At 46.2% G+C, this 24,582-nt stretch overlaps 1 protein-coding gene across 2 annotated transcripts in view; it reads left to right on the top strand.

Moving 5' to 3' along the window:
- The first annotated feature begins 7 nt into the window (after positions 1 to 7).
- Positions 8 to 24,582, top strand: part of SETD7 (SET domain containing 7, histone lysine methyltransferase) — a 41,038-nt gene continuing 16,463 nt past the window's right edge. The window contains exons 1-5 of one of the 2 annotated variants that reach the window (XM_080672467.1): positions 8 to 177; positions 1,156 to 1,287; positions 10,081 to 10,210; positions 20,789 to 20,990; positions 24,281 to 24,470. In XM_080672467.1, the coding sequence (XP_080528593.1) occupies positions 99 to 177; positions 1,156 to 1,287; positions 10,081 to 10,210; positions 20,789 to 20,990; positions 24,281 to 24,470 (733 nt within the window). In that variant the 5' untranslated portion in view covers positions 8 to 98. Of the gene's footprint in view, positions 178 to 221; positions 446 to 1,155; positions 1,288 to 10,080; positions 10,211 to 20,788; positions 20,991 to 24,280; positions 24,471 to 24,582 lie in introns of those variants that run through there. The other variant, XM_080672468.1, reaches the window with a different exon arrangement.

Here is a 24,582-nt window from a genome sequence, read left to right as displayed (position 1 = left end):
ACGCCACAGTGAATGTCTGGGCCGGGAACCGGGTGCCCCGTGATTTTCTCCACTTGAAGAGCCCGAATCTGTGGAATGGTTGCCACTTGGAAAACAGGATGACAGCTGGAGACATCTCCCATCCAGGGCGGGAGGCGCAAGAAGGAGGCGCGCCGGACGGGGGTCCTTCCTCGTCAGGTCGGTTTCCACGACCACACCACGAGGAGGAAGCAGCGGGCCTTCCGTGCGGCGGTTTCCTGCCTGATACAGAGCCATCAGCCGTTTGCACTCGCTGGCTTTCCGAATCACGGAGACTCCCGGCGGTCCCGAGGAGGGCGGGGACTGGACGCGCCGGGGTGGGAGCCGCAGTCCGGAGGAAGGAGGAATCGGGGCTGGATGTCACCCCCTGGATCCGGGAAGCCCGCACTCTGGTGTGATGCGGCGACACCGGAGCACCTGCGCTCCCGTGCGTGCTGCACTCGTGCAGCTCCGGGTGGCAAACGGGGTGAAGTGGGGACGTGGGCGAGAGGAAGTCGAGGCGCCGGAGCGTCGGAAACGCTGCCTGAGCGTCCTTCGCTCTTTGGAGTCTGTCGGGGGTGGGGGTTGCTGGCAGGCACAGACGGCGAACTTCCAAGTGTCCCCGCACAGCTGGAGGTCGCGAGTGCGGAGCCCGGGAGGGCGGGTCCTGCGGTCCCAGGTGCCCGCGAGACCCCCTCGACGCCCAGGACCGCGTGGCGCGCCCGGAGCGCACGGAGACGCGGAGAAGCTGAGGAGAAACCCTGATGGGCCGGGGGGCTGCTTGGCTGGGGCGCAGAGACAGCGCGGACCCAGAGCGCCTTTCGTTTTAAGGAGCCTTACTTCTGGGAAGGGACAGGGAACTGTCAATCAGCGAGGGAGGGAGCGCACCGGCGCCGGGTGATGTCAGCGGATCAGCTGCTCGCTAACAAAGAGGGGTTATTACTGGGGAAAGTTGCGGCGGCGAAGGCCACGGCGGCACCCCGGAGCCTCGGAGGCGAGGGGCAAGTGGGCGAAGGGAGGAGGGACGGCTGCGGCAGCGGCAGCGGCAGCTGAAGGCCAAGGAATCGAAAGGGCTGTAGGGGGAGGCAGTGCGAGCCAGCCCCGACTGCTCCTCCTCTTCCTCCTCCTCCTCCTCCTCCTCCTCCTCCAAACTCGCAGGGTTCAGCCCCAGCGCTCGCCCAGCCGCCCGAGCACCCAGAGGGACGGGAGGCAGCCGCGCGGCCCCGAGCTGGGCAGAGTCCCCAGCCGCCATGGATAGCGACGACGAGATGGTGGAGGAGGCGGTGGAAGGTACAAGCATTTCTCTGGGGTCGGGGGAGGAGGCGCCGAGGGCTCGGAACGCGGAAGGAGTGGCGGGTGACCCGCGTGACCGCCACTGTCCCCTACGCGGGTGGCCGACTGCACGGCTCAGGCAGGGGCGGACAGCCACCGCCACGCCGCCGGGAGCGCGCACTGCGCGGCGGGGCGCAGGCCGGCAACCCGCTCGGCCGGGCCGGGCTCCCGGGAGAGCACGGCTGCTCCAGCCCGCAGCCCGCAGCCCGCAGCCCGCAGCCCGCATCCCATCGTCGGAGTTGCGAGCTGTGCCCCACACTCTGGCCTTAGCCCTTTCAGGGATGGAAGGTGGGGGTGCGCATGGCGACAGCCCCCTGAGACCCGCGGTCTCCGCAGAGCAATGCCCCGGCTCGGTGTGGCACCCCCGAGCCCCTCTCGAGCCGCCAGCCCTTTCCTTCCGCTCGCCGCGGTGACCGCGACCGCGACCGCGTCCGGGTGGGTCGGCGGCGCAGCTTACTGGGCCGACCCAGGCACGTGGCAGCCGCGGCCGGGCGGCTGTTCTTCTGAAAAGATGAAATCATTGCCAGGCAAGGGACGACGCTCCCGACCCGGGGCTGGAACGCGCGCCGACCGGGAGGCGGTGGCCCTCCCCTCGCTGTCCCCGAGCGAACTCAGTCACACCGCCCCCTCCCCCTTCCTGCTTCCGAGCGGGTGCCGCCGCCGCCACGCTGTGCAGGCGCGCCGCGAGCCGGGACCCAAATTGCTGGGTGACACTTAACTTTCTGAATTCCATGCAGTTGGCTGTGGGTGATATCACCGCCTCGGTGTCGAATTTCTCCGCCCCTTCTCTGCTAGCGCCCCTCCCCGACTTCTCTCGCCACTTTGTTTTGCCGAGTTTCTCCACCTCTTTTTTTTTTTTTTTTTCTTTTGCTAGGTCTAAAAAGCGAGGTGGGGATGTTATACAATCTCGCTGTTTGTATCATGAGATGTTAAGATTTTGTAACCGTGAATACCAGAAGATACGCTTTGGCGTATTTATTTATTTGATTCTACGCAGCCAGTACGTCGTGATGTTTTGTAATGCTGTGTGGTATAATTCCAGGATATGTTTTTTATTTTAAAAATATTTTTCATTCATACATATTATCAATAATAATAATGATATTTTATTACCATCATTATTATTATCATTATTATTATTGCTATAATTATTTAGTTCTTATTCTGTGCAGGTTCTGTGCTGAATGTTTCACACACACACACACACACACACACATTCAGTCTTACGAGGTGGGTACTAATATTATGCAGTATACTTATTTGTAAAACTTTAGAACCCAGAATATCTTAAAGTAAGCATCTAAGTACATAATTTTTAGTTTTTGGCTGAATTGGGTTTCTATCTCATTTGTTTAAGCATATTCTCATAAATGGAAAAGAAAAACAAAGTGGCAATACTGTGCATGCATAAAGATACATAGTTATTCCTGCACTAGAGGCGGGATACATGAAATCGTGCAAGGGGTTCGGCCCTGGCAGCCCCAGCGTCATCTGGAAGGACCCCCCAGATGACTCCCGGAAGGATGTCCAGAAGGTCCTCCGCTGTCTGGTCTAATTAGCATATTAGGCTTTTATTGTTATAGATTGGGAGAACTCCATTTTTTTTTTTGGTTTTCATAAAACATCATTGACTCCTTTTGCAGTGCTCCAGAGGTCTTGGGATGAGATTAGAATAATATTTCTGAAATTTCTAAAAGGTATCCATTATAATGTAACTATGAAGACATATTTCTTTTTTTAAGACATATTTCTTTACCAGCTTCAAAGGGTGTTTATTGTTTTAATTTCACAATATTGTGAACTTTATCTCTTTATCTCTCTGATAAGCAAGGCCTGTGCTGGGCCTCAATGGGGCCCAAAGACATGGAGTCCATCCATTGGAAGCCTTCTTACAACTTACATTATTGATTTCTTGTGCCTTCCTGTTAAGAAAGATAAACGGAAAAAAAATGCTCTTCTCTATTGTCAGGGCTTACTTTCATTCTTTAAAGTTTACTTTTACTTGTGCTTGTAAAATTTTAATGCAAACCCTTGATCATGGGCTGCACTCCCCAGGTTAAACAACTTTCTCCTTTGAAGCTGCCTAGAAATCTAAGTCTGTGGTCCCTAGGCTCCTTGTGAACAAACAACTTTAGAAATATAGCAGTGTTGTTTTGAGCTTATGCAATTCATAGGAACAGAGAGCATTCTTTATCTAAACGAGGAAGGTTCTGTTTAATAGGGTGACCAGACACATTATTCTCCAAAATCAGGAAATGCTTGAGAATGAGAGAGGTTTAATACTTACGCTGGTAAAACAAAAACAAACTCACAGCTACAGAGAACAGATCAGTGGTTACCGGAGAGTGAGGAGGTGGGGGCAGAGGAAAGGAATGGAGGGGGTCAATTGTATGGTGATAGGTAGTAATGAGGCTTTGGGGGGTGATCACTCTGTAGTGAATACAGATGAATGATAATGTTTATCCCTGAAACTTTTGTATGTATATACTTAGGCTGGGATAACGTGAACATTTGGGGCAATCCAGGGCACATGATCACTCAGTTGTGCCTAACGCTAAACAGAGTAACAGAATCTTTAAAAGTCCTTAGAGGCATCTACGGCTCAAACTCGCACAGCATCCAGAGTGTACGGGTGCACACACAAGACATTGCACCAGCGGGCTTTTCTCCAGCCATGCATGGCCTTTTAAGTGGCATCTCTTATAGTCTTTACTTCACATCTAGCACATGCAGGGGGACTGGCATAAAGCTAGTCTGAATATCTTGGTATTCAAGTACCAACTAACCTACCCCGCCATCAACAAAGCCTCTGTTCTCAGTAGTTTCATTGTCTTAGCTATCATTATTATTATCATTATTATTATTGCTATAATTGTTTAGTTCTTATTCTGTGCAGGTTCTGTGCTGAATGTTTCACACACACACATATATTCAGTCTTACGAGGTGGGTACTAATATTATCTGAATTTTACAGAGGAGGAAACTGAGGCATAGAGAAGTTAAAAATTAATCCAAGGCCACCCAAGAGGGTGCAAGACAGGCTTGGACCTCCAGAACCCCTCTTCACTGTACCCGACTATCTTGCTACATTTTTCGTATTTTTTACTTTTGATGAGTCATCAAATATATGAAATACTTGGGAACTGGGCCTGGAAGCAACAGTTAAATATTATGTCAGTATCACTCTTTGTCAGTGGTAACTCTTTAGGCTACTTCTGATGGGGTTTAGTGACATTCAGGGGAAAAAATGTATTTGGGGAAGGAGAATTTAACTTAACTCTGCAACAGACATCCTTTTTCTTCCTCTGAAGAAATTTCTTCTGGGGAACAAATTGGTCTGTTCAGGACTTGAAATGTCTTTTGTCACATCATATACATTTTGGTTCTCCGTCACGGCAGAACCGTGGCTCTGAAGTTCTGAGCTCCCAGGGGGTGAATTCCCAAGGGGAACTGGGAGGTGGAGTATCTCTGTGGGTCTGTGTACCAGCCCTGCTGTCTCCTCTGGGAAGGCAGCTGGCCCTGGGCCTTGGAGGCCAGACCTCCTCCTGAGCTCCTGCTGTGGATTTGTAAAATCTCGTTGAGACTCACTGGTTCAGTGGGAAGTGATATAATCTCAAATAAATATATCTAAACAGATGAATTACGGTGGTTGAGAGGAAGTAAATATTACTTCCGGCTCCGGGAAGGAGATGGAGGGGAAAGAGCTCCCAGAGAGGTGGTTGTGTGGTTGAGTCCAGTTGAGCAGGGACTTTGTGAGTAAAGAGATAGAGGGGTGGGATTATGCAGGCACCTCCAGTGACAAATCAGTTGGTTCTGCTGTAACAGAGGGTCCAGGACAAGAGCAGAGGGTAAGACAGGAAAGGCGGCTGTGTCACCCGCCACGGGCGTGGACTGAGCTGGAAGCCATGGGAAGCCGTGGGAATCACCTACAGGGCTCTTTGCAATAGTCCCAATGTGCACTTCTGAGGGCAGGAAAGAATGGAAAGACCTGGAAACATACAGGAGACAAAAAAGGGAAAAACAGAACTAAGGAGCCAGAAGGAAAACAAGCATCTCAGTTGCACTGCCTTAAGCCCCTCAAAATATCAAGAATATTTTAACTGTCCCCCTAACATCTCCTGCCTGTCTCTCATGCTCATGCTCTAGGCTTAGGAAAAATGTGGGCTCCATGTACCAGCCCTCTCCCTGTGGCCATGCTTTAATATTATGACCCTAAACTAACAGTTGAGCTCTGGCAAAGAATTACTCTCAAAAATCAAATTATGTTTCAACAACCAGGGTAAATGCATCATCATGAGGGCATGTTCTTTGCACTGACTAGAATAAGCTTGCCTTTTATTATTATTTTTTGTGTGTCAGCAGTTCTAGTCTACAAAACCAACAATGCATGAAAGAGTCTCTTGTTCTTAGGGAAACACACACACACACACCACTCTCAGATCTGTGAGTGAGCCTGAGGCGGGAAGCAGCCCGGTGTCTGATGCCGAGGGAGTCTGCCTTGCCCACATGATGTACCATCACGGCACAGAACACAGACAGGCCTGGCTCTCCTCAGGATAAGGAGAAAGCTCAGAGGTAACTCACGGGAAAATCTCACTTTCTATCCATTCAGTAGAGAGTGATCACTAGGACAAAGTAAAAAAGTAGACTGTGAGACTGTTAGCATTTCCCCCCTTCTCTAACTTCTATAAATATTTTAGATCGCGCTGCAGACAGGAGCTGGGACAGCATCATCAACACGGAGCAGTCATCCCAGTGACGCTCCCTTGTTGTCTGGCCTGCTGTTCAGCCTCCATTTAATGGGAACCGGCCTGGAAGGCTGTTGGTTGACTTGGCGCATTTCAGAAATGGGCCTCGCTCGGAGCAAGGAGGACTGGTGTTTCTCTTTGAGTGAGGTAACACTTGGAAGGGGTAGGAATGCTGTTGCAAGTCCTGGGGGCCCTACAAGGACTATCTTCACGACAAACGCCCTTCCCCTGCTGGACCTGGGACCTGGGACCTGGGACCTGGGCATACCTACCTATTTAGAGGTGCCTGCTTCCACCATCAGCAGGGGAGCAGGGCAGTGGGGAGGGAGGGTTCTGTTAGTTTCCCTTATCCAGAGAGAAAGGGAATGGAAAGACTTGGGAAAGGGGCATTCAGCATTCAGGAGCACATCCAGAGCCGTTCATGTGCTTCGGGGGCAAGCCACATAGCATTGGCTTCCTCGTCTACGTGATGGGCACTTGGGAAATTGTCGTGAGGTTCAATTTAGGTAACAGGAAAGCACATAACCCAATGCCAAATGCAGAGTAAGGAACACAGACTTTTTCCTTCTTTGTGTATCAGTTTCCCCTCCATTAAATTGATTATTACCAACAAGACAACTATGACCTGCTCTACTGCCCAGATGGCATCTGAACAAGACTCTTTCCAGAGGCCCCTCTAGCACTGACGTTGAAAGGAGAGGTGAGGCACAGCAACCCAGTCCCTTTCTTTCTTTGGAAAGTCTCTTTGCTGCTATGGGTGTTTTATAGATTAAGTTCTACGGTGAGGATAACAATTTCTGGCTATTAAACATCCATGGTGGAAGTCTTAAATGTTGACAACCCTTAATATCTAGCTCCTGTTCGTTGATCCTGTTCATTGATCGCATCTCCTCCTTTCGAAAGAAAACAACAAACAGGCCAACCAGGGGTCCTGCAATGGACTGACAGAGGGAGTTTCAGGACTTGATCACAACAAGCAAGCTAACCCTTTAGAATGGTAGGGAAGTGTCAGGTGTCCAAGCACTTCCTTCTGATGCCACCGGAGAAACGACCGTCATTCAACAGCTCCTCTCTCCCTAAAGACTAGCAAGGTGCCGGGACCCCTCTTCACTGACCTGTCAGAAGAGGCAATAAAACAAGTAGCCCTCGCCCTGGCCGGTTTGGCTCAGTGGATAGAGCATCGGCCTGTAGACTGAGGGGTCCCAGGTTCAATTCTGGTCAAGGGCATGTACTTTGGTTGCGGGCATATCCCCGGTGAGGGGCGTGCAGGAGGCAGTTGATCAATGTTTCTCTCTCATGGATGTTTCTAGCTCTCTATCCCTCTCCCTTCCTCTCTGTAAAAAATCAATAGAATATATATTTTTTAAAAAACCAAAAACAAGTAGCCCTCGTGGAGCGAGGCTGATCCTTTTGCTTTCATCCCCATTTGGATCAGTACTGACCCTCAAGTGCTTTTAGTGTGCTACATGACACTTTCCATCTTCTCTGCTATCTAAATTCCACTGCTGACTATGCATCTGCAGTGTTTTATTCAGAAACTAGAGGCCCAGTGCATGAAATTCATGCATGGGGGGGGGGGAGGGGGTCCCTCAGCCCAACCTGCACCCCCTCTAATCCGGGACCCCACAGGGGAGTCTGACTACCGGCAGTCGGACATCCCTCTCACCCGGGACCACTGGCTCCTAACTGCTTACCTGCCTGCCTGCCTGATTGCCCCTAACTGCTCCCCCAACTGCCCCCCCCCCCGCCAGCCTGGTCACCCCTCATTGCCCCCCCCCAGCCTGGTCGCCCCCAACTGTCCCCCCTGCTGACCTGGTCGCCCCACGCAGCCCGCTGCTCAGTCGTTTGGTCGGCCCTCACTAACCCCCCTGCCAGCCTGGTCACCCCACGCAGCCTGCTTGTTCAGTTGTTTGGTCCCTCACTAACCCCCCTTCTGGCCTGGTCGCCCCACGCAACCTGTTTGGTCATCCGTTCAGTTGTTTCGGTTGCGACCGTCGCTTAGGCTTTTATATAGAGAGATAGGACAGGACTATTGTGACTGAGGGAAGGTGGAAATGAATTTACATTGGGGGTTTTTTCCCCCTCAATGTTCATGGTTATCATAATATTTCTCTTGATCTAAAGTAGAATAATAAAGATTAACTTTTTAAAGTCTGAAATATGTGAACTGTTTCTATGGAGAAAGTATTCCAACAAATTAGTAAATACTTCAATACAAGGCTTAAATGAGTGTTCATACCTACATCAAAAATAAACTGCTGAATTCATAGGAATGTGAATAGCTAAATTGAATTTGATCCCAACATTATTTCATAAAAGAAAGTGTTTAGCTGTACCTGTTTTTTAATGAAAATTTTAAAAGCAGATTTAATTTATTTTGATGCTAGAAATGTCATCAGTAGATATTTAGAAGATAATTTTCCAAATTGTTTTACATGGCTCAGGTGTCATTGAATTATGTCACATACAGTTGGGTTTTGAACAAGAAGAAAGCAATTATGGCTTATTTCCCTCCTGACCATTAATTTCCTGGCCCTTGGTAGGAAAAAAAAAAAAAAAAAACCTGTATTGAGTGGAAAGGAACTACATCAACTGTGATTTATTTAAGTAGCCACATTTTATCGCAATATATTTTCAGTAACATTCTATGCAGAGTCAGATGTAGAAATAAAATAGTATATTTGTCCATTGTTAGTTTATGCTTACATAAGAATACAATAAAAATAAAGAGCTTTTTGCTTTTTTATAAGAGTGTTTACATACCATCTCTTCCAAGCGATGATGTTCTTTTATCGCTTTAGAAGAAATCATTTTAGGAGACTAAAGTGTTCCTTGTGGTGATATGGTTTGTGCTTTCTTTTATGCCCGTGAGCCATCTGGAAGCCACATTTGAGTGTTTAATGTCCATGCACTGCCCACAGTTTTGAATGCTTTTGTATCTCTTCATCCATGACCCAGGTCATTCACTCACGAAAAAGCCACTAGGTTAACTACTGCCTTCGTTTTCACCCACCTCTGCAAAATCAGCTCACCAGAATGATTGGGGAGACACCAGTGAGGGGACTCCCAGGTTCTGTGAAATATGTAGATAATCATAAAATCCTAAACTTGGACTACAAACATAAATGTTAGAATATACCAGTCTGTGACCCACGCAGAACCAGCATTTTAGAGATCACAGTATCAGAACTGCTGGGGTTGTTCAAAATCACTGCTTAAATGGCCATGTGGCTGCTTCTAGCTGCATTTAAACATAAGCCCTCTGGACACAGTTATAGAGGAGATATGACAAGGTCATTACTAAACATTCAACGCTGGAAGATTTTGTAAAATGAAGCAGTAAGTTCAATGTTAAGCTTAAGTTCAAGCTTAGAAGGACTCCGTTCCCATGTTAGCACAGTGAGGTATCTAACTATCCGGGCAGTTTCAGAGGCATAGCCACGTCCCTTGTTTGAATGTAATGAACCACAGTGGGGTTTTCCGAAGTCCCCTGGCTAGCAGCCCTCCACTTCATACTATATAACATATCAAACCATATTGCATACTAGTTCTAGCATTAGAAGACTCATTGCAGGGACAAGGTACCTGGCAATAGACTATAAAATGGTGTCATCTCAACTACATTTTGGTTAAGCATCCGTTTGGCGGTCTTAATTCCTAATTTGAGAAGCACCAGGTGGGGAAGTACTTGGTACACGGAAAGGCACTGCAGATGCTGTGACTGATAAGAACGCTCAGTCCTAGCTAAAAGACAAGCTTATTTTCGGTTCACATCTGAATGTGTCCAAGTGCCTCCACTGTAGACCCGCTGTTCATAAAGGACACAGAACAGTCAGGTTGATACTGCTGATGCAGGCGAGGAGAACAGCCTTTGCTCTCTCCCCTGGAGCAGGGAAGGGACTCTTTGGCTGCTCATGGGACTTGCTGGCTGCTGCTGTGCTCCGATGCATCGGTGGGGCCACGTGCAGATGGTAAGGTTGGCCCTGTGATTCCCTTCCTCCAGGGCACCTGGATGACGATGGACTGCCGCACGGGTTCTGCACAGTCACCTACTCCTCCACAGACAGATTTGAGGGGAACTTCGTTCACGGAGAAAAGAATGGACGCGGGAAATTCTTCTTCTTCGACGGCAGGTAGCACTCACGGTTTTGTTTTATTTCGTTTGGGGGAGGGTACCAAATCACTTTCTGTGAAAGAGTGATACAGATGAAAGAACTTAAGTGGATGTTTGGGTAACAACTTAGAGACAAGGTTAATCGTGAGCCCAACATGCATGCATGCACTGCTTTGGGGACCAGGGAAGTCACCCGTGGTTATGGAGAAGCCAGCATAAGGCTTAGCTGTCACCACTGCCTCCTAGGGTGTGCTTTTCCAAGGGATGCTCTGCAGTGCCCGGTTCGAGGTCCCCCATCTTGCACACGTTGGTTAGGTGGTCACCCATTTCTTTGATAGATTTCACCTGCTCATTCGGGTAATGAGTCTCAAGGAAGTGACACAGTGGGCTCATTTGGGTCAGGGGCGGGTTGGTGCAGTTCCAGCAGTGGCTGACACGCTTTTTCCCAGGTGTTCCGCACACTCCATGCCTTAGCCCGCTCTCTCAGGCCTCAGGGTCCGGTTTCTTGCTATCCTGAGGGAAGATTCTGCCACCTCGTTGGTTCTGCAGCTTCACCCGTTTCTCAGCATGTTCCTTCTCCTCCTGGGATCGCTCAGGAAAATGGAGAGGTAGACATAGGAGGTGCGCAGCTCCGGCCTCACAGTGCTGTAAAAGCTTGTGTTGGGATAGCTGGTCTTTCTGTGAGGTGCCTGGATGCTGACGTCAGCACCCGTATTTTCTGTGTTCTGCCTCTCGTTAAAGCGTTTTCACAGCAGCCACCTTTTCCCTGTGCTCTCACCTCCCGCATGAGGGCGCTGTGGGGCAGGAGCTGCTCACCTTCTGGTGAGGGCTGCAATGACTGTAGGCCTTTCCTCTTTCAAAGGAGATGGGCTTGCAGGGGCTCAGCTTTCCAGCGGTGACTTTTAAACCATGTCAGCTTTAGAAACAAAGAGTGGCCACGTGGCTTTCCCAAGCACTCAGAGGAACGAGAGGCACAGAAGAGTTGGGTATTGCAGAAATGGGTTTCGCTAACACAGTCACGGGATTCCACAGGACGTGGCCCCACTCCCTCAGCTCCTGGCACTGGTGACAACCTGAAGCTCCTCACCCTTGGAGTTCATCTGGGAAGGGAAATGTCCAAGCTGACCATTGAAGGGTGAGCACAGGGACTGGCTTGTGACCCAGAATCCCTTTTCCGTAGATGGAGTAGGTGGCTTTTGAAGATATTAACAGTTCCTCGGGCTGTCAATTATCTGAATTAAGGAGGGGTGAGAAAAGCAATAAAAACCCATCTTAGAGTTCTTGTGACATATTGTTTTAATTAGTCATTCCAACCTTCTCTTTCCCATTACCCCAAACCCCACCCCACTTTTATTTATTTTTTTTTTTTAGCAGAGCTTTGCTTACAGACTACCATTTTGAATGGGTGGATAGTTTGCTTGCTTTCTTTTGCTCTGATTTGAGTCCCTGGTGGCTACCTGAGTCCCGTGGAGGACTCTTTTAAGATTTGGTATCAGTGCTTTCTTCTCCCAGGACCCCTTCCCCTGCCAGAGGGACACGTTTCCTCTTCCTCCTTTTCCTATTTCCATAGCGGTGTACTCACTGCTGTCTTCTGGAAAGTGTCTCTTTACCTCATGCTGCAATTATTGTTTGATCCATTTCGCAAATGTAAGTTATAGAAATGTCTTGTTTCCCCCACAGGACAGCAGTTTCCTTAAGGGCAGAATCTTGTCTGTTTCCTCTTCTGGGCTTCAAAGCACTTTCCCTAATTTAATACTTTAAAAAATTCTTGCTGAATGAGCGTGGGAGCTGAATGAAAGTAGAAGTCACCCAGAACACACACACTCACACACTCACACAACACACACTTACACACTCACTCACACACTCATTCACACACTCACACAACACACACTTACACACTCACTCACACACTCACTCACACACTCACACAACACACACACACTCACACACTCACACTCACACACTCACTCACACACTCACACACTCACACACACTCACTCACACACTCACACACACTCACACTCACACACACTCACTCACGCACTCACACACTCACTCACACACACTCACACACTCACTCACACACTCACACACACACTCACACACTCACACTCACATACTCACACACTCACTCACACAGACACTCACACACACACTCACTCACACACTCACACACACACTCACACACACACTCACACACTCTCACACACACTCACACACACACACACACTCACACACTCACACACTCACACACTCACACACTCACTTGTGCTTTGAATCTGGTAGTCTGAGAAGCAGAGTTGATTGCCTCCAGGAAAACATGCAGCAGGTTTGGCTGGTTGTTAGTGTTAGTTTGGTTGGAATTTAGGGCTGGTTACTGGATTGTTTTACAGACCTGATGCACAGAGTATTGATGGACTAGACCGAGCTTCCAAACCAGTGTGCCCACAATGAGCTGCATGTTAGTTAGTTCCAAAGTACTAGTCCCTCCACCGTGGGGCCCTGCGTGGGGCCCGAGACTCCGCGAGCACCGCCCTTCCTCTGTCAAGCGTCACTTCCAGCTCCAAGCAGCTTCACCCAGTCACCCCAGTGTGTCACACAAATGTAGTAATTGACATGTATGTTATGACATGACAGAGCTGAAGCACCAGGCCAACAACTATGAATGGGACAGCAATAAATTCATTGACTTTTTTTTTTTTGAGGCACCAACTCACTAGTTTTCTGCCACTCAAACCCTGGTAGATACTTCGCTCAGAGAGTAGACTCAAGGAATGATGGTGTTAGTGAGGACCTTGAGAGCTTACCTTTGTTAGCTTTCCTCAGGCAGATGGGGACTGATGCCTGGAGGGAGGAGGTCAGTATCACTGCTTGTGTGACATGTGATGAAACAGTGGGGTGACAGGTTCTCGTTACCTTCTTTCTTAAACCCAATACTGATCCTGTTGTGAGACACCTGCTAAAGGGATTCGCTGTAAAAGGTGGTGAGAGCCTTATGCCTGGGTCTTTCTAAGCAGAGTGCAGGATTGGGTCATGGAGAAGTCGGTTGTTTCTGCATGAAGCAGCACCTTACTTTACATTGGTCTATTAGTTTTTCTCCCTATTGCCACTCCTAACTTTTGGGGACTGATGAGTTAGGTAAAATAAGGTGGGAACCCAACACCTTACCTGCCAGTCAGGAGGTTGTGGCTGGGAAAATTCCCTCACAAAGGATGAAATCAAAGTTTTGAAACAGGTAAGGAAACAAATTAGAGTTTTTAAAAGTTGTTCTAACCTGTAATGCTGGCTAATGTTCCCGTCAAAGGTTTTTTGGGTTTTTTTTTAATCACAAAGTGTAGAAACAGATTTAGATGGAGACCTTCTAATGTTATATAAAACCTGAACTCAGGTGTGTGATTTTTTTAAAAACCAACTTACTGAGGTATGATTCACATGCAGAAAACTGTATGTATTTAATGTCTACAACTTAGTGAGTTTGGAGTTAAACATATGCCCATGAAACCATCACCATAATCTGTGCCATTAGCTGGGTGTGTGATTTATGAGAAGGTTTCATACAAATGTGAATTTCTATCAAGAACATTCCATAATCAGTTTTTCCCTTAACACAGGTTATGATAAACCTAAATAAGGATTTTAAATATTCAGATCACTCGAAAAATGGCCCTGTTAAATTTTTTAACCAAGTTCCTAGATAAAAGCAGATTCTAATTTTTTAATTGCATATGTGACAAATGTTTGGTAGAATAAAAAACTTCAAGAAATACAGAAATATAAAAAGTGAATGTGCTCCTCTTTTTTCTTTTTTACCCTCAGCCCCATGTCACAAAAGTCACCACTATTGGCAGAAATTTTAAGCATCTTAATTATTTTGTATTCAAGCATCTTTACCTTGTATTCAAGATAAAGTAAGGAAATAGCCATTTTTAAATCTCTAAATTAAGTTTAAATAGTCAAAATGTACATTGTTTGCCTTTTTACTACTGTCTCAGCTTCAGACTATTTGCTAGTTTTGAGATTTTTTTAAAACAATGAAGTTTTTTAAATATATTTTTATTGATTTCAGAGATGAAGAGGGAGAGAGAGAGAGAAACATCCATGATGAGAGAGAATCATTGATTGGCTGCCTCCAACATGCCCCACCCATTGGGGATGGAGCCTGAAAAAGGGCATGTGGCCTGACCGGGAATCGAGCCATGACCTCCTGGTCGACGTTCAACCCCTGAGCCATGAGGGACAGGCTAGTTTTGAGATCTTAATCAACAGTTAGTCTTTCCTTCATTATGTGACAAAATGAGATCAGAAGAGCTGTTATTACAACAGGTTTATTAAGTCAGAAACCTGAAGTCAGACCACACTCGTCCTTTGCCAGATAGTTTATCCCACAAATGAGGAATGAATGTGAAAATCGACCTTCATTTGAAAATTGTCTTTTCAAGCAGCTATTATTTCCCCTTTTTCCCTCTTTTTGAAGGAAAGAAGAAAATATTGCTAAGACTAGGTTCCTGGGACCTCTTAACATCTGCTCGGGTCCTAGATAAAGCTGTCCACGTGGTGAGGAGGAAGGGGCTTGGGCTTTGTCAGGGGCTCTGGAGGGATTTGCTGGACCACAGTGGGATGTTATGAAATTGTTTACTATGCAAATACACACTTCTGTAATTTTCATACTAATCCTCAGTTCTGGATGCTTATTACAATGATTTTTCTCATCATTGTTCTCACTTTAGCCAAGATTATGGAAGCAAAGGCAATTTAGCAGGACTTCTCAAAATCCTAGGATGGAAACAAGGAAGGGGTATTCCAACACTGACTGGCTTTGGCTTGTGTAATATTAGGGCAGCGGTTGGCAAACCGCGGCTCGAGAGCCACATGCGGCTCTTTGGCCCCTTGAGTGTGGCTCTTCCACAAAATACCACGGCCTGGGCGAGTCTATTTTGAAGAAGTGGCGTTAGAAGAAGTTTAAGTTTAAAAAATTTGGCTCTCAAAAGAAATTTCAATCGTTGTACTGTTGATATTTGGCTCTGTTGACTAATGAGTTTGCTGACCACTGTATTAGGGAATCGTGTGTGTTTTTAGCCTGATTGCGAGACGGAAATGAGTTAATTCATTCCGTCTTATTATTGTTATGTTATTATTGCTTCTCCTTCCCTGCCAATTAGATTTCCAAGTATTATTTCTTGTTCCTGACGTCACTGTCCTGTGCCCATCCTGTTCTGAAGTTGATTTGCTGCATTAATGTGTCCGGCTAAGAGGGCTCCTTGTAGTTTATCATTGGCCAGGTAACCTGAGTGAGGCTGCCCACACGCTGAGCCACTGAGAAAGGCTGATGGGTTCTAGGGGACAGAGCTATGCAGAACTTCTTGTGTTGGCTTTTGAGAAAGTGCTTGGTCACATTGCAGAGAAACTGGAGTGGGAATGGACTTCTGAAGTCATGTCCTCCAGCCTCCCACACAAGGGAGAAAAAGTCTTTCTCCGTTCCTGACAGTCATCCAGCTTTTGTTGGCACCAGACTCAACAAATACATTCATCTGTGTCCTAATAAACAGTCTGATGAAGGCAAACATTTTTGTGACATACGAGGAGAAAGGGAGTGGAGAAGATGGATAACTTGGAATACCTGTCACTCACTCACTTGCCTTCCTAACAATCTGTGAAATCGGTTTTATAATCCGATTTCACATATGAAGAACCTAAGGCATGTAGTGGTTAGCTAACTTGCCCAAGGTCCCCATTAGGAAGGGTTGGAGCTGAGAGTCAATCCAAGGTGAGCTCTGGTGCAGAGCCACCCCCTTCTCATTACATCAGTACCCTCCTCTAACCAGAGCAAGGACATTCCTCTAATCCTGACGGCCTCTCTTCCACGCTTCAACTTTATTGGTGACCGCTCATCAGCTATAATTTTTCAAAGGATCCTGGGGTGAAGTCAGTGACGTTCCTGCAGGGGCAGGAACGATGTGGTAGGAGCCTGGCAGTTTGATGGGAGGTTTCTCTGAGGAGCAGCTCAGAGGAGCCCTGTTCTAGCAAGCTGGCCTCTTCCTCGTTGATAAAAGGGGGATAGTGATACCTACTGCTCTGAGCTGTTGTGAAGACTGGAGAGAAAACCTGTCAGGACCCTGTAGATGGGAGGGCACCTGGTAGGCACTCACCGGAGAGCATGGGTTTATTTTTTCTGTTACGGTGTATCTGCATGTTCCCAACTTTGTGGAGATACAGTGGACACAACACATCTAAGTTTAAGGTGTACAGTGTGATGATTTGATACACCCATATACTGAGAAACTAGAGGCATGGTGCACAAAATTCGGGTCCGGGGGATGGTCCCTCAGACCAGCCTATGCTCTCTCACAATCCAGGACCCCTCGGGGGATTTCTGATTGCTGGTTTACAGGCCTAAACCGGCAGTCGGACATGCCTCTCGCAATCCGGGACACTGCATGCACCAGTGACCATACTTTTCATACAGGTGAAAGGCATCTTGTTGTTGTATGGGCAGCTACATTTTTTGCCCTGATTATAAAAAGTAGTACATAACATGGTCCTTCTGAGGAAATAGTACTATTTTCCCCATCTTATGGGTAGAAAAACTGAAGCAGAGAGAAGTTAAGTAATTGGCTTTGTCACACAGTTATAAGTGTCAGAATCAGAGCCTACCACAAAATGCGCAAGCCAGAGTCAATGCATGTCATCGCTGCATCATCCTGTTTTTTCAGTGTTAGAGTAGCCTTGCTAGGTTTTAATTTTTAAATCTAAGAGGCTGTTCCCAATACATAGGATAGGGTCCCTAGGCCTGGTCAGTGATCAGGGCTGATCTGTGGAGTGACTGGGGGGGCAGTCAGGGGAGGGGGGCCCGCTGGCACCCACCTTGGCTGGTGGCCTGGCACCGCCCGCTCACTGGCCCCACCCCCCACTGACCAGTCGTTCTGCAGGTCATTCTGCTGTTTTTTTGATTTGCATATTAGGGTTTTATGTAGATAGATGATTACAAGAGGTTAGTTTGCACCTCCATCCCTTCACATAGTTACCATTTTTATGTGTGTGGTGATAACATTTAAGACCTACTCTCTTAACAAGTTTCAAGTATTTGACACAGGATTGTGATTTATAATCACCATGCTGTACATTAGATCCCCAGAACTCACTCATCTTAGAGCTGGAAGTTTGTACCCCTTACCAGCCGCTCCCCAATTCCCCCACCCTGCAGCCCCTGGCAACCACCATTCCATTCTCTGTTTCTATGAGTGGGGCTTTTTTAGGTTCCACATGTGAGGACATACAGTGTTTGTCTTTCTTTGTCTGACTTGTCTCACTTAGCATAATGCCCTCAAGGCATTCTTATCTTTTATCATTATTGTTGTTACTATTATTATTAGTCCGTAGCAATGACTAGCAGAGTTTTCTTATGATTTGTTTTTTGAGAGCAAAACTGAATCGTCTCTCGAATATTTCACTGTCATCTTGAGCCTTTTTAAGAATCAGATCCTACAGACTCATAGATCTTCCTTTGAAGACCATCAGCATACTACATGACGGGAGCATGGTGGTGCTCCATTCAGCTGCTGCTCACACCCTGGAGGAGGCTGGGGCTTCTGGTCAAAGGGGTCCCAGCAGATGGTTAGGGTTTGTGGGTTTCTTGTTGACCTTCTTCTTCTTCACTTAGTTTTAAATATTTTAAGAGTTCATATATACTGGCATATAAAACAATTCCTAAAACAATGTTTTTATGAAGAATCACAGTTTAATTTGGTTATAGCTGGGAATTTAAAGTGGAATTATGATTCAATTTAAATTTCTCTCTTGCTTCTTATATGGCTATCCTGCCTGGGAAAGGAAGGGAGCTCATTGGGGGAAGAGAACAGAGGTAATGCCTTATGTGGTAGAAAAACCATTTAGACTCCAAAACTATAAAGGAAAGGCCAACACTGTTAAGTGTTCTAAAACCACGTTTGTGTATTCAGATATTAAAGAGAATTTTAAAATGAATGCAGTAATATTTGACTGAAATGCAAATGTGTCCGTCTAGGTAAGAGGGAATGTGACCACACATTTTTTCCTGACTGTGTCCTCGGGGATTTTAAAGGTTTGGTCACATAGGTTTTACAGGAAGAAGCAAGGAAAGCATGGTTTGGAAGCTAAGGTGCATAGACGTGCACGGGAGCCAGTACATAAACTAGAGTGAGCAAGGATTCGAGAGCAGGCGTCAGCAAACTTTTCCTGTATAGGGCGAGACCGTCAATATCTTAGGCTTCTCAGGCCACCAACAGTCTCTGTTGCAACTATTCAGCTCTGCTGTCGCAACACGAAAGCAGCCACAGAGGATCCGGGAAGGAATGTGCATGGCTGTGCTCCAGTAGAACTGTATTTACAAAAACAGGCAGCAGGCCATGGCTTGCCAACCTCCTCTGGAAGAGGAAAGAATTGGAAAGAAAGGTTAGCGCCTTCAGCACCCGGCTGAGAGGCTTTTCTTTTATTTCCTGCATGACGAAGGGTTTCAAAGCCGTGTCATTTTTATTGCTCTGGAGTGCCTGGTGTGGAAACGTGCCCCTTTTGTCTTCAGATGCCATCCAAGCCACCATAAATATTTGCCAAGGAAGTGAAGCTGTTTCCTCGGGCAGGTGCTGAAAGTCATGCTGTTTGGTGTTGCTCTCCAATGCCTGGAGAATTTGCATGTGGGCATCTTATGTCAGTTGGGGTGGGAGGAAATAGTTTATTCTTGGTCTTATGACACTAATAAGGATGGGCTTCATTGCAAGAAACCATGAATATGGTTAGGGAGGAATATGTCTAAGTCCATATTATTGTTTAACTGATCCATAAGACCCATGCCTTGTAGATTTGATCATATACCTGGGAAATATTGGCAGACTAGTTCATCAGGGGCTAATTCTACCCGCCATACAATTCAGTTTTGAACATTGTTAAGAATCCGGTCAATCTGGTTGCCAGGTTTAGCCATAAAAATCCAGGGTACCCAGTGAAAGTGGCATCTCAGATAAACAACATATTTTAGTGTCGCCATGTCCCATTCAATATTTGGGACATATGTTTACTAAAAATGTATTTGTTGTTTATCTAAAATTCAAACATAACTGAGCATCCTATATTTACTCCAGCAAATCTAAAAATGAAGATCAAGGATGAAATAGTTTTCTGCAATATTTATTGCATCATTATGTCAGTTGATTAGTTATCTTTCACCAAGGTTGTGTGTGTTTTTTTAAATTGTGGGGAGTCTAATGACAGTTAAATCTCATTAATTCCAACTTTGTTGATTTAGAATTTTTGATGGCTTATGCAAGGTTCTGCTAAAGTGCACCCATTTGTCACTCATAGTACAAACAAACCTGAGGGAGAACTATTTATCTCCTTGGGAGACTACAAATAGTGTAATTACAGTGTAATCAGAGGCTATCGTTATTTGGACTGTACTTTTCATTTAATAATTACAGATTATTCTGTCATCTATTAAAGCAAGACAAGACTTTACAAGGCACGTCAGGTGCAGCTGCCTCAGTCCCCACAGCCCCTTGCATCCCACCTATCACGGGTACACAGTCCGTTGGGCTCTCTAGATTCTAGAGTCTAGAGAACCTCACACAATGCTCACTACTTAGAAAGCACCCTATAAATGGTTGTTAGTTGCATTCATGAGTGAATGGTAATGACACATGTTAAAATAATCAAACTTTGTTGCTAAACATCTTACATTTTAAATTCAAAAAATGATTTGAGTTGGTCTCCCCCCTTATTCCAAAGTTCAGTTCATAAAGGGATTCTTTGGTAAAGTTAGTTTCATTGCACACTGGCCTGTGGGAGGCTAGCACTGAGAACATACTATTGAAATTCTGAAAGTGTTTTATGAGGAGAGAGAGATAGAGAGGCACTTGCAAAGTCATCCTGAGCACCCTTCTGAGCATTCTTCTAGTCTAGGACTATGGGTCTCAAACATTACCAGGCTGCTAATGATGTTGGCAAACTTTAGCCTGCCATTTTCCTTACTTGCCCCCATTTTCCATGATCATGAACACACACACACACACACACACACACGCACAGATACATTTCTGTATATCTTCCAAAGAGATGGAAGGGGATTCTTTTTATTGGATACCAATAATATCAGTTGCTGACAATACATTAATAATTTAAAACAAACATGTAGACATTAACACATTCTAAACCACATCTGTAATATTAGAGACCACTATATACAAGCCAACTGCAAGACCCTTGAGTCTACCACTCTTGAAGGAAGTGAGGCCTGTGTAGCTTACACGTGGACCAGAATGTCTATGGCCAGGCAATGGTCGGCATCCAGTCTTGGAAACATACTCAGATGAGGCCTGTTCTCAGTCTCCACCTGTGGCTTCTTTCCTGTCCATCTCCTCCAGCAGAGAAAAAGGAGTGATAGGAACCAGGAGACTGGCAATGAAGTCTCCCTCTCTGTTCCTAGTCCTTTGCAGTGTTTTCCCTAGCAGTCCAGCAGAATTCCGGAGGATGTGCTGAGTACAGGTCCGTGGTTCTCAGAAGTGATCCTTTCTTTTTGGAGAGTTGAGTCACGGCCTGATGATCCCTTTTGTTCTCCCTTCTCTCACAGCACCCTGGAGGGGTATTACGTGGACGATGCCCTGCAGGGCCAGGGAGTTTACACCTATGAGGACGGGGGAGTTCTCCATGGCACCTATGTGGACGGAGAGCTCAATGGTCTGGCCCAGGAGTACGACACAGACGGGAGACTGATCTTCAAGGGACAGTATAAGGATAACATTCGGCATGGCGTGTGCTGGATATATTACCCAGTAAGCCCTGTGACTGCTCATTTTGCTGGAAAGTAGCATGCTTTAAGACAAAGCTTTGTCTCTTCACAATAAAGAGTCAAATGTATTCTCTACGTCAGAAAATGTGAAGCTGTGAAATTTGAGAGTGAAGCCAAGAGTGTGGGAGCTATGTCCTCTCACTGTTACTCCCTCTGACGGAGGTTGTTGGCCCTCCCGTCTACTAGGAAGTCCTTTTCAGCGTTGTTTTGGAAAAGAGTGATTATTCATGATTAAAGCAAGTTGAGACAAATTGGTTGTATTATATCATGAATAAAGATGAAAATATATTATTTCTTAAAATATTTCTTTGATACAGTATAGAAAGAGATGGTGGAATATTTCGCTGTTGCATTTAATTTTATTCCGTTGCTCAGATGTCAGAACTAATCCAGCAATTCCTCATCTTTTTGGAGTTTACTAAAGCAAAAAGATGTGGCAAAACCTCTGGTTGGGAATTAATACTCTTATCTGTTGTTTGCATTTCAAATATCCCATCTGTTGTTGTTGAATTTCCAGAAAATTGTTCAGAAAATAGACCTTAGAAAATATTTTATCTAATGTTTTATTTTGTCCAGAGCTTCAGTCAAAATACATTTTTTCTTACTCTGAACTCTATATTCTTATGATTAAAAAGTATTCATAAAAGTTGTCTGTTACATGTGTAAGAAGAAAAGTAGTCCCAGCTAAATCTACTTACAGATTATTGTTCTTAAAATAGAAGTTATGTTCTAGAAACGGGGCATAAGGAAAGAACATGTAAAAACATTTTTTTATAATTACTGAAGCCTTTACACACGCTCTTGGTAGGACCTGCAATAGATCAGAAGTCCTTTAGCTCCTGCCTCAAAGCGGCAGGAAGAGGGACGTGGTAGAGAGACACACTGTCCCGCTTCGGGAGTAGGTAGAGTGAGTGTCTTGCTGCCGATGTGACAAGGATTTTTGAAGCCCGGGAAAGTGGGCCGCCCTGCGTGCGGATGGGTACCGGGAAGACGCAAACATGGACTAGCGGATTCTCTCGCTACCTATCATTTTACTTGTGACTGTGATCAGTTAAGTCCCTAGGGGACATCAAAGTTGCACTAAGTGAATAGGCCTACCTTACTCCATGCAGTTGCATTTTGAAACCTAAATGTGCAGCTACATTTTAGCCTTATCCTCTTGTTAAATGCCAAGAGAAGACTCTGCCTTCGCAAGGAAGCCCTGGAGAGAGACAAGCTTGCAAATGAACTTGGTTCACAACACTTGCTTTCTCTCTGGTGTCGGTTGGCAGTGGAGGGCGCTAATCCCATCCCTGGGCTCTCAGAAATAGGCGTAAGTAGCAGGGATGTGGGGCTTTATTATGGCAGCGTGGGATTGGCGACGTGGTATGGGCTTCTGCCTTCCCCTCTGAGCAGGTGGATCAGCCGCAGACAGAGCAGCTAGGAGGCTGTAGGTTTCCCCTGGGGGAGCAGGGCCTGCCTGGGGCGCTTTCGCCCAGGGGAGGAGGGCTCATGCTGTTAACCCCTTACCCAACAGCGATATGGGTGTCCACGGGTGTCAGAGAGGAGGAGCCGTGGAGCAACACTCCCTGCCACAGCAGAGGAGGAAGTTCTGGTGACACGGAGTCCAAGCAGGAGCAAGGGGAGGAGAAAATAATGATTCTCCCTGCAGTATTTATAAGCTCACTCTAAGGACAGTTCCTTTCTTTCAAGATTTTACCTTGGAACAGTGATGCAGGTTTTTAATTAAAAATTCATAACCCCTTTAGGAAATAAAAAATCGCTGCTTTATCATTCCAGGAAAAAATTCACTTGCCTCCAAGACCAGACGCTTAAAGCATTTAAGGGGAAAAAAATAGTGAGACCCTAGCAAGACAGAATAAATAGCAATGTTGGCTTTTATTCATTTCGGCCTGTTTGAAGCACGAACACCCTAACCCCCGTCAGCTCAGTCATCGCTGAAAGCCTGAAGACAGATTTTGCAAAAAGTACCATTCTCGTTATGCTGGGTTGTTAAGAAGTGACTCGGGGAGGAGAAAGAGCACTATTATATCCCTGATGCACCTTCTCTCCGGGAAAAAACGCTTCCAAGGACTGTTCTTTGTATGGAAGTGCTGGGGTTCGTTTTTCTTAATTCATAACCTTTTTTCTCCAAAGAGCAATTAGGCTTCAGCGAACTGTACACCGTGTACCCGGCATCACTTCCTCCCTCTGGCTCTCGGTAAGAGCAGCATGGGGGTCACGCAGAAGTCACCCTACATCCCTGACTGTGGGTAGCTGCTCCTAGAACCTCCGAGTTGGGGAAATAACCCATGTCCTGGCATTACTGTTGTTATATTCAATCCCACCAAGGTCTTAGATTTTCAAAGTCATACCATCAGGACCTTCTGAGTGGCAAAAAAAAAAAAAGGAAGGAAGGAAGGAAGGAAGGAAGGAAGGAAGGAAGGAAGGAAGGAAGGAAGAAATCTCTTGCACCTTTAGATTATTTTTTAGATTTTTGGGGTATCCCAGTTCAATTCTAAAAGTATTTATGGATCACCTACTGTGTCCCTGGCACTTACCAGGATGTAGAATTCTGCCAGCCTCTGCCCCTAAAGCATTTAATGACCCTTAAGAAGGGAGTGAATGGCAGTTAAAGAGGACGCACAGCTGGCTGCTCTCTGAGAAGGAGGCCCACGGGAGCAGTAAATAGAGAAGAATGGGGGATAGACTTTGATGGGGAAGCAAGTGCAATTTCGTTGATCTTTTTTCACTTTTTCTTCTAACTCCAAAAGTTATCCGTAAGTCCCTTTACTTATCTCTTAGAAAATGCAGCCAGCTCTTCACTCATGTACACTAAATTAATTCTTAAGTACATTTGAACTAAAGATTTTCTTAATTGACCAGTATGCGTAACTCAACATCGAGGAGATGGTGTGGATAGTAGGTAAGACTCACCACATTTGATAATGGCCCCAAGTAGCACTGAGTTCTATGTCCTTTTATTGCTTATAACTAATATTACAAACAGGACAGATTTGGTTCTTACATAACAGACCAAGATGGAGTATCCGTAACTTGTCCCGGGATCATCAGGCTCCTCAGCCTCTGCCGCTCTAACTCGGATTTGTGCCGTTTGACCTCTGAGGGCTGGATGTGTTTTCTCACTCCTGTGAAGAGCTCTGAGCCCTTAGACTGCTAGGGTCCATATTCGCGCTATTCACCATGAGAGTGCACAAGAGAAATTTCTTGAAATGCATGTCACATGGATCAATACTCTATGTAATTTTTCTGGATTTTGGTTTCTCCCCTCAGGATGGAGGCAGCCTGGTAGGGGAAGTAAATGAAGACGGGGAGATGACTGGAGAGAAGATAGCCTATGTGTACCCGGATGAGAGGACTGCACTGTACGGGAAGTTCATTGACGGAGAGATGCTGGAAGGAAAACTAGCTGCTCTGGTGTCTACTGAGGAAGGCAGGCCGCACTTTGACTTGATGCCTGGAAGTAAGTTGAATGGGCCCCACGTGGGCTGCTCTACTGCCAAAGCAGGTGGTTAGGGCGGGTTTGAGAGAAGTTTGTTTCTTTGTCTGGTCCACTCGAATGGTGTATTTCCAAT

The sequence above is a fragment of the Plecotus auritus genome (assembly GCF_963455305.1).
Source record: "Plecotus auritus genome assembly, chromosome: 6".
Lineage (NCBI taxonomy): Eukaryota > Metazoa > Chordata > Mammalia > Chiroptera > Vespertilionidae > Plecotus > Plecotus auritus.
The sequence above is the reverse complement of the archived record's forward strand: the minus strand, read 5'-3'. Positions and strand labels throughout refer to the sequence as shown.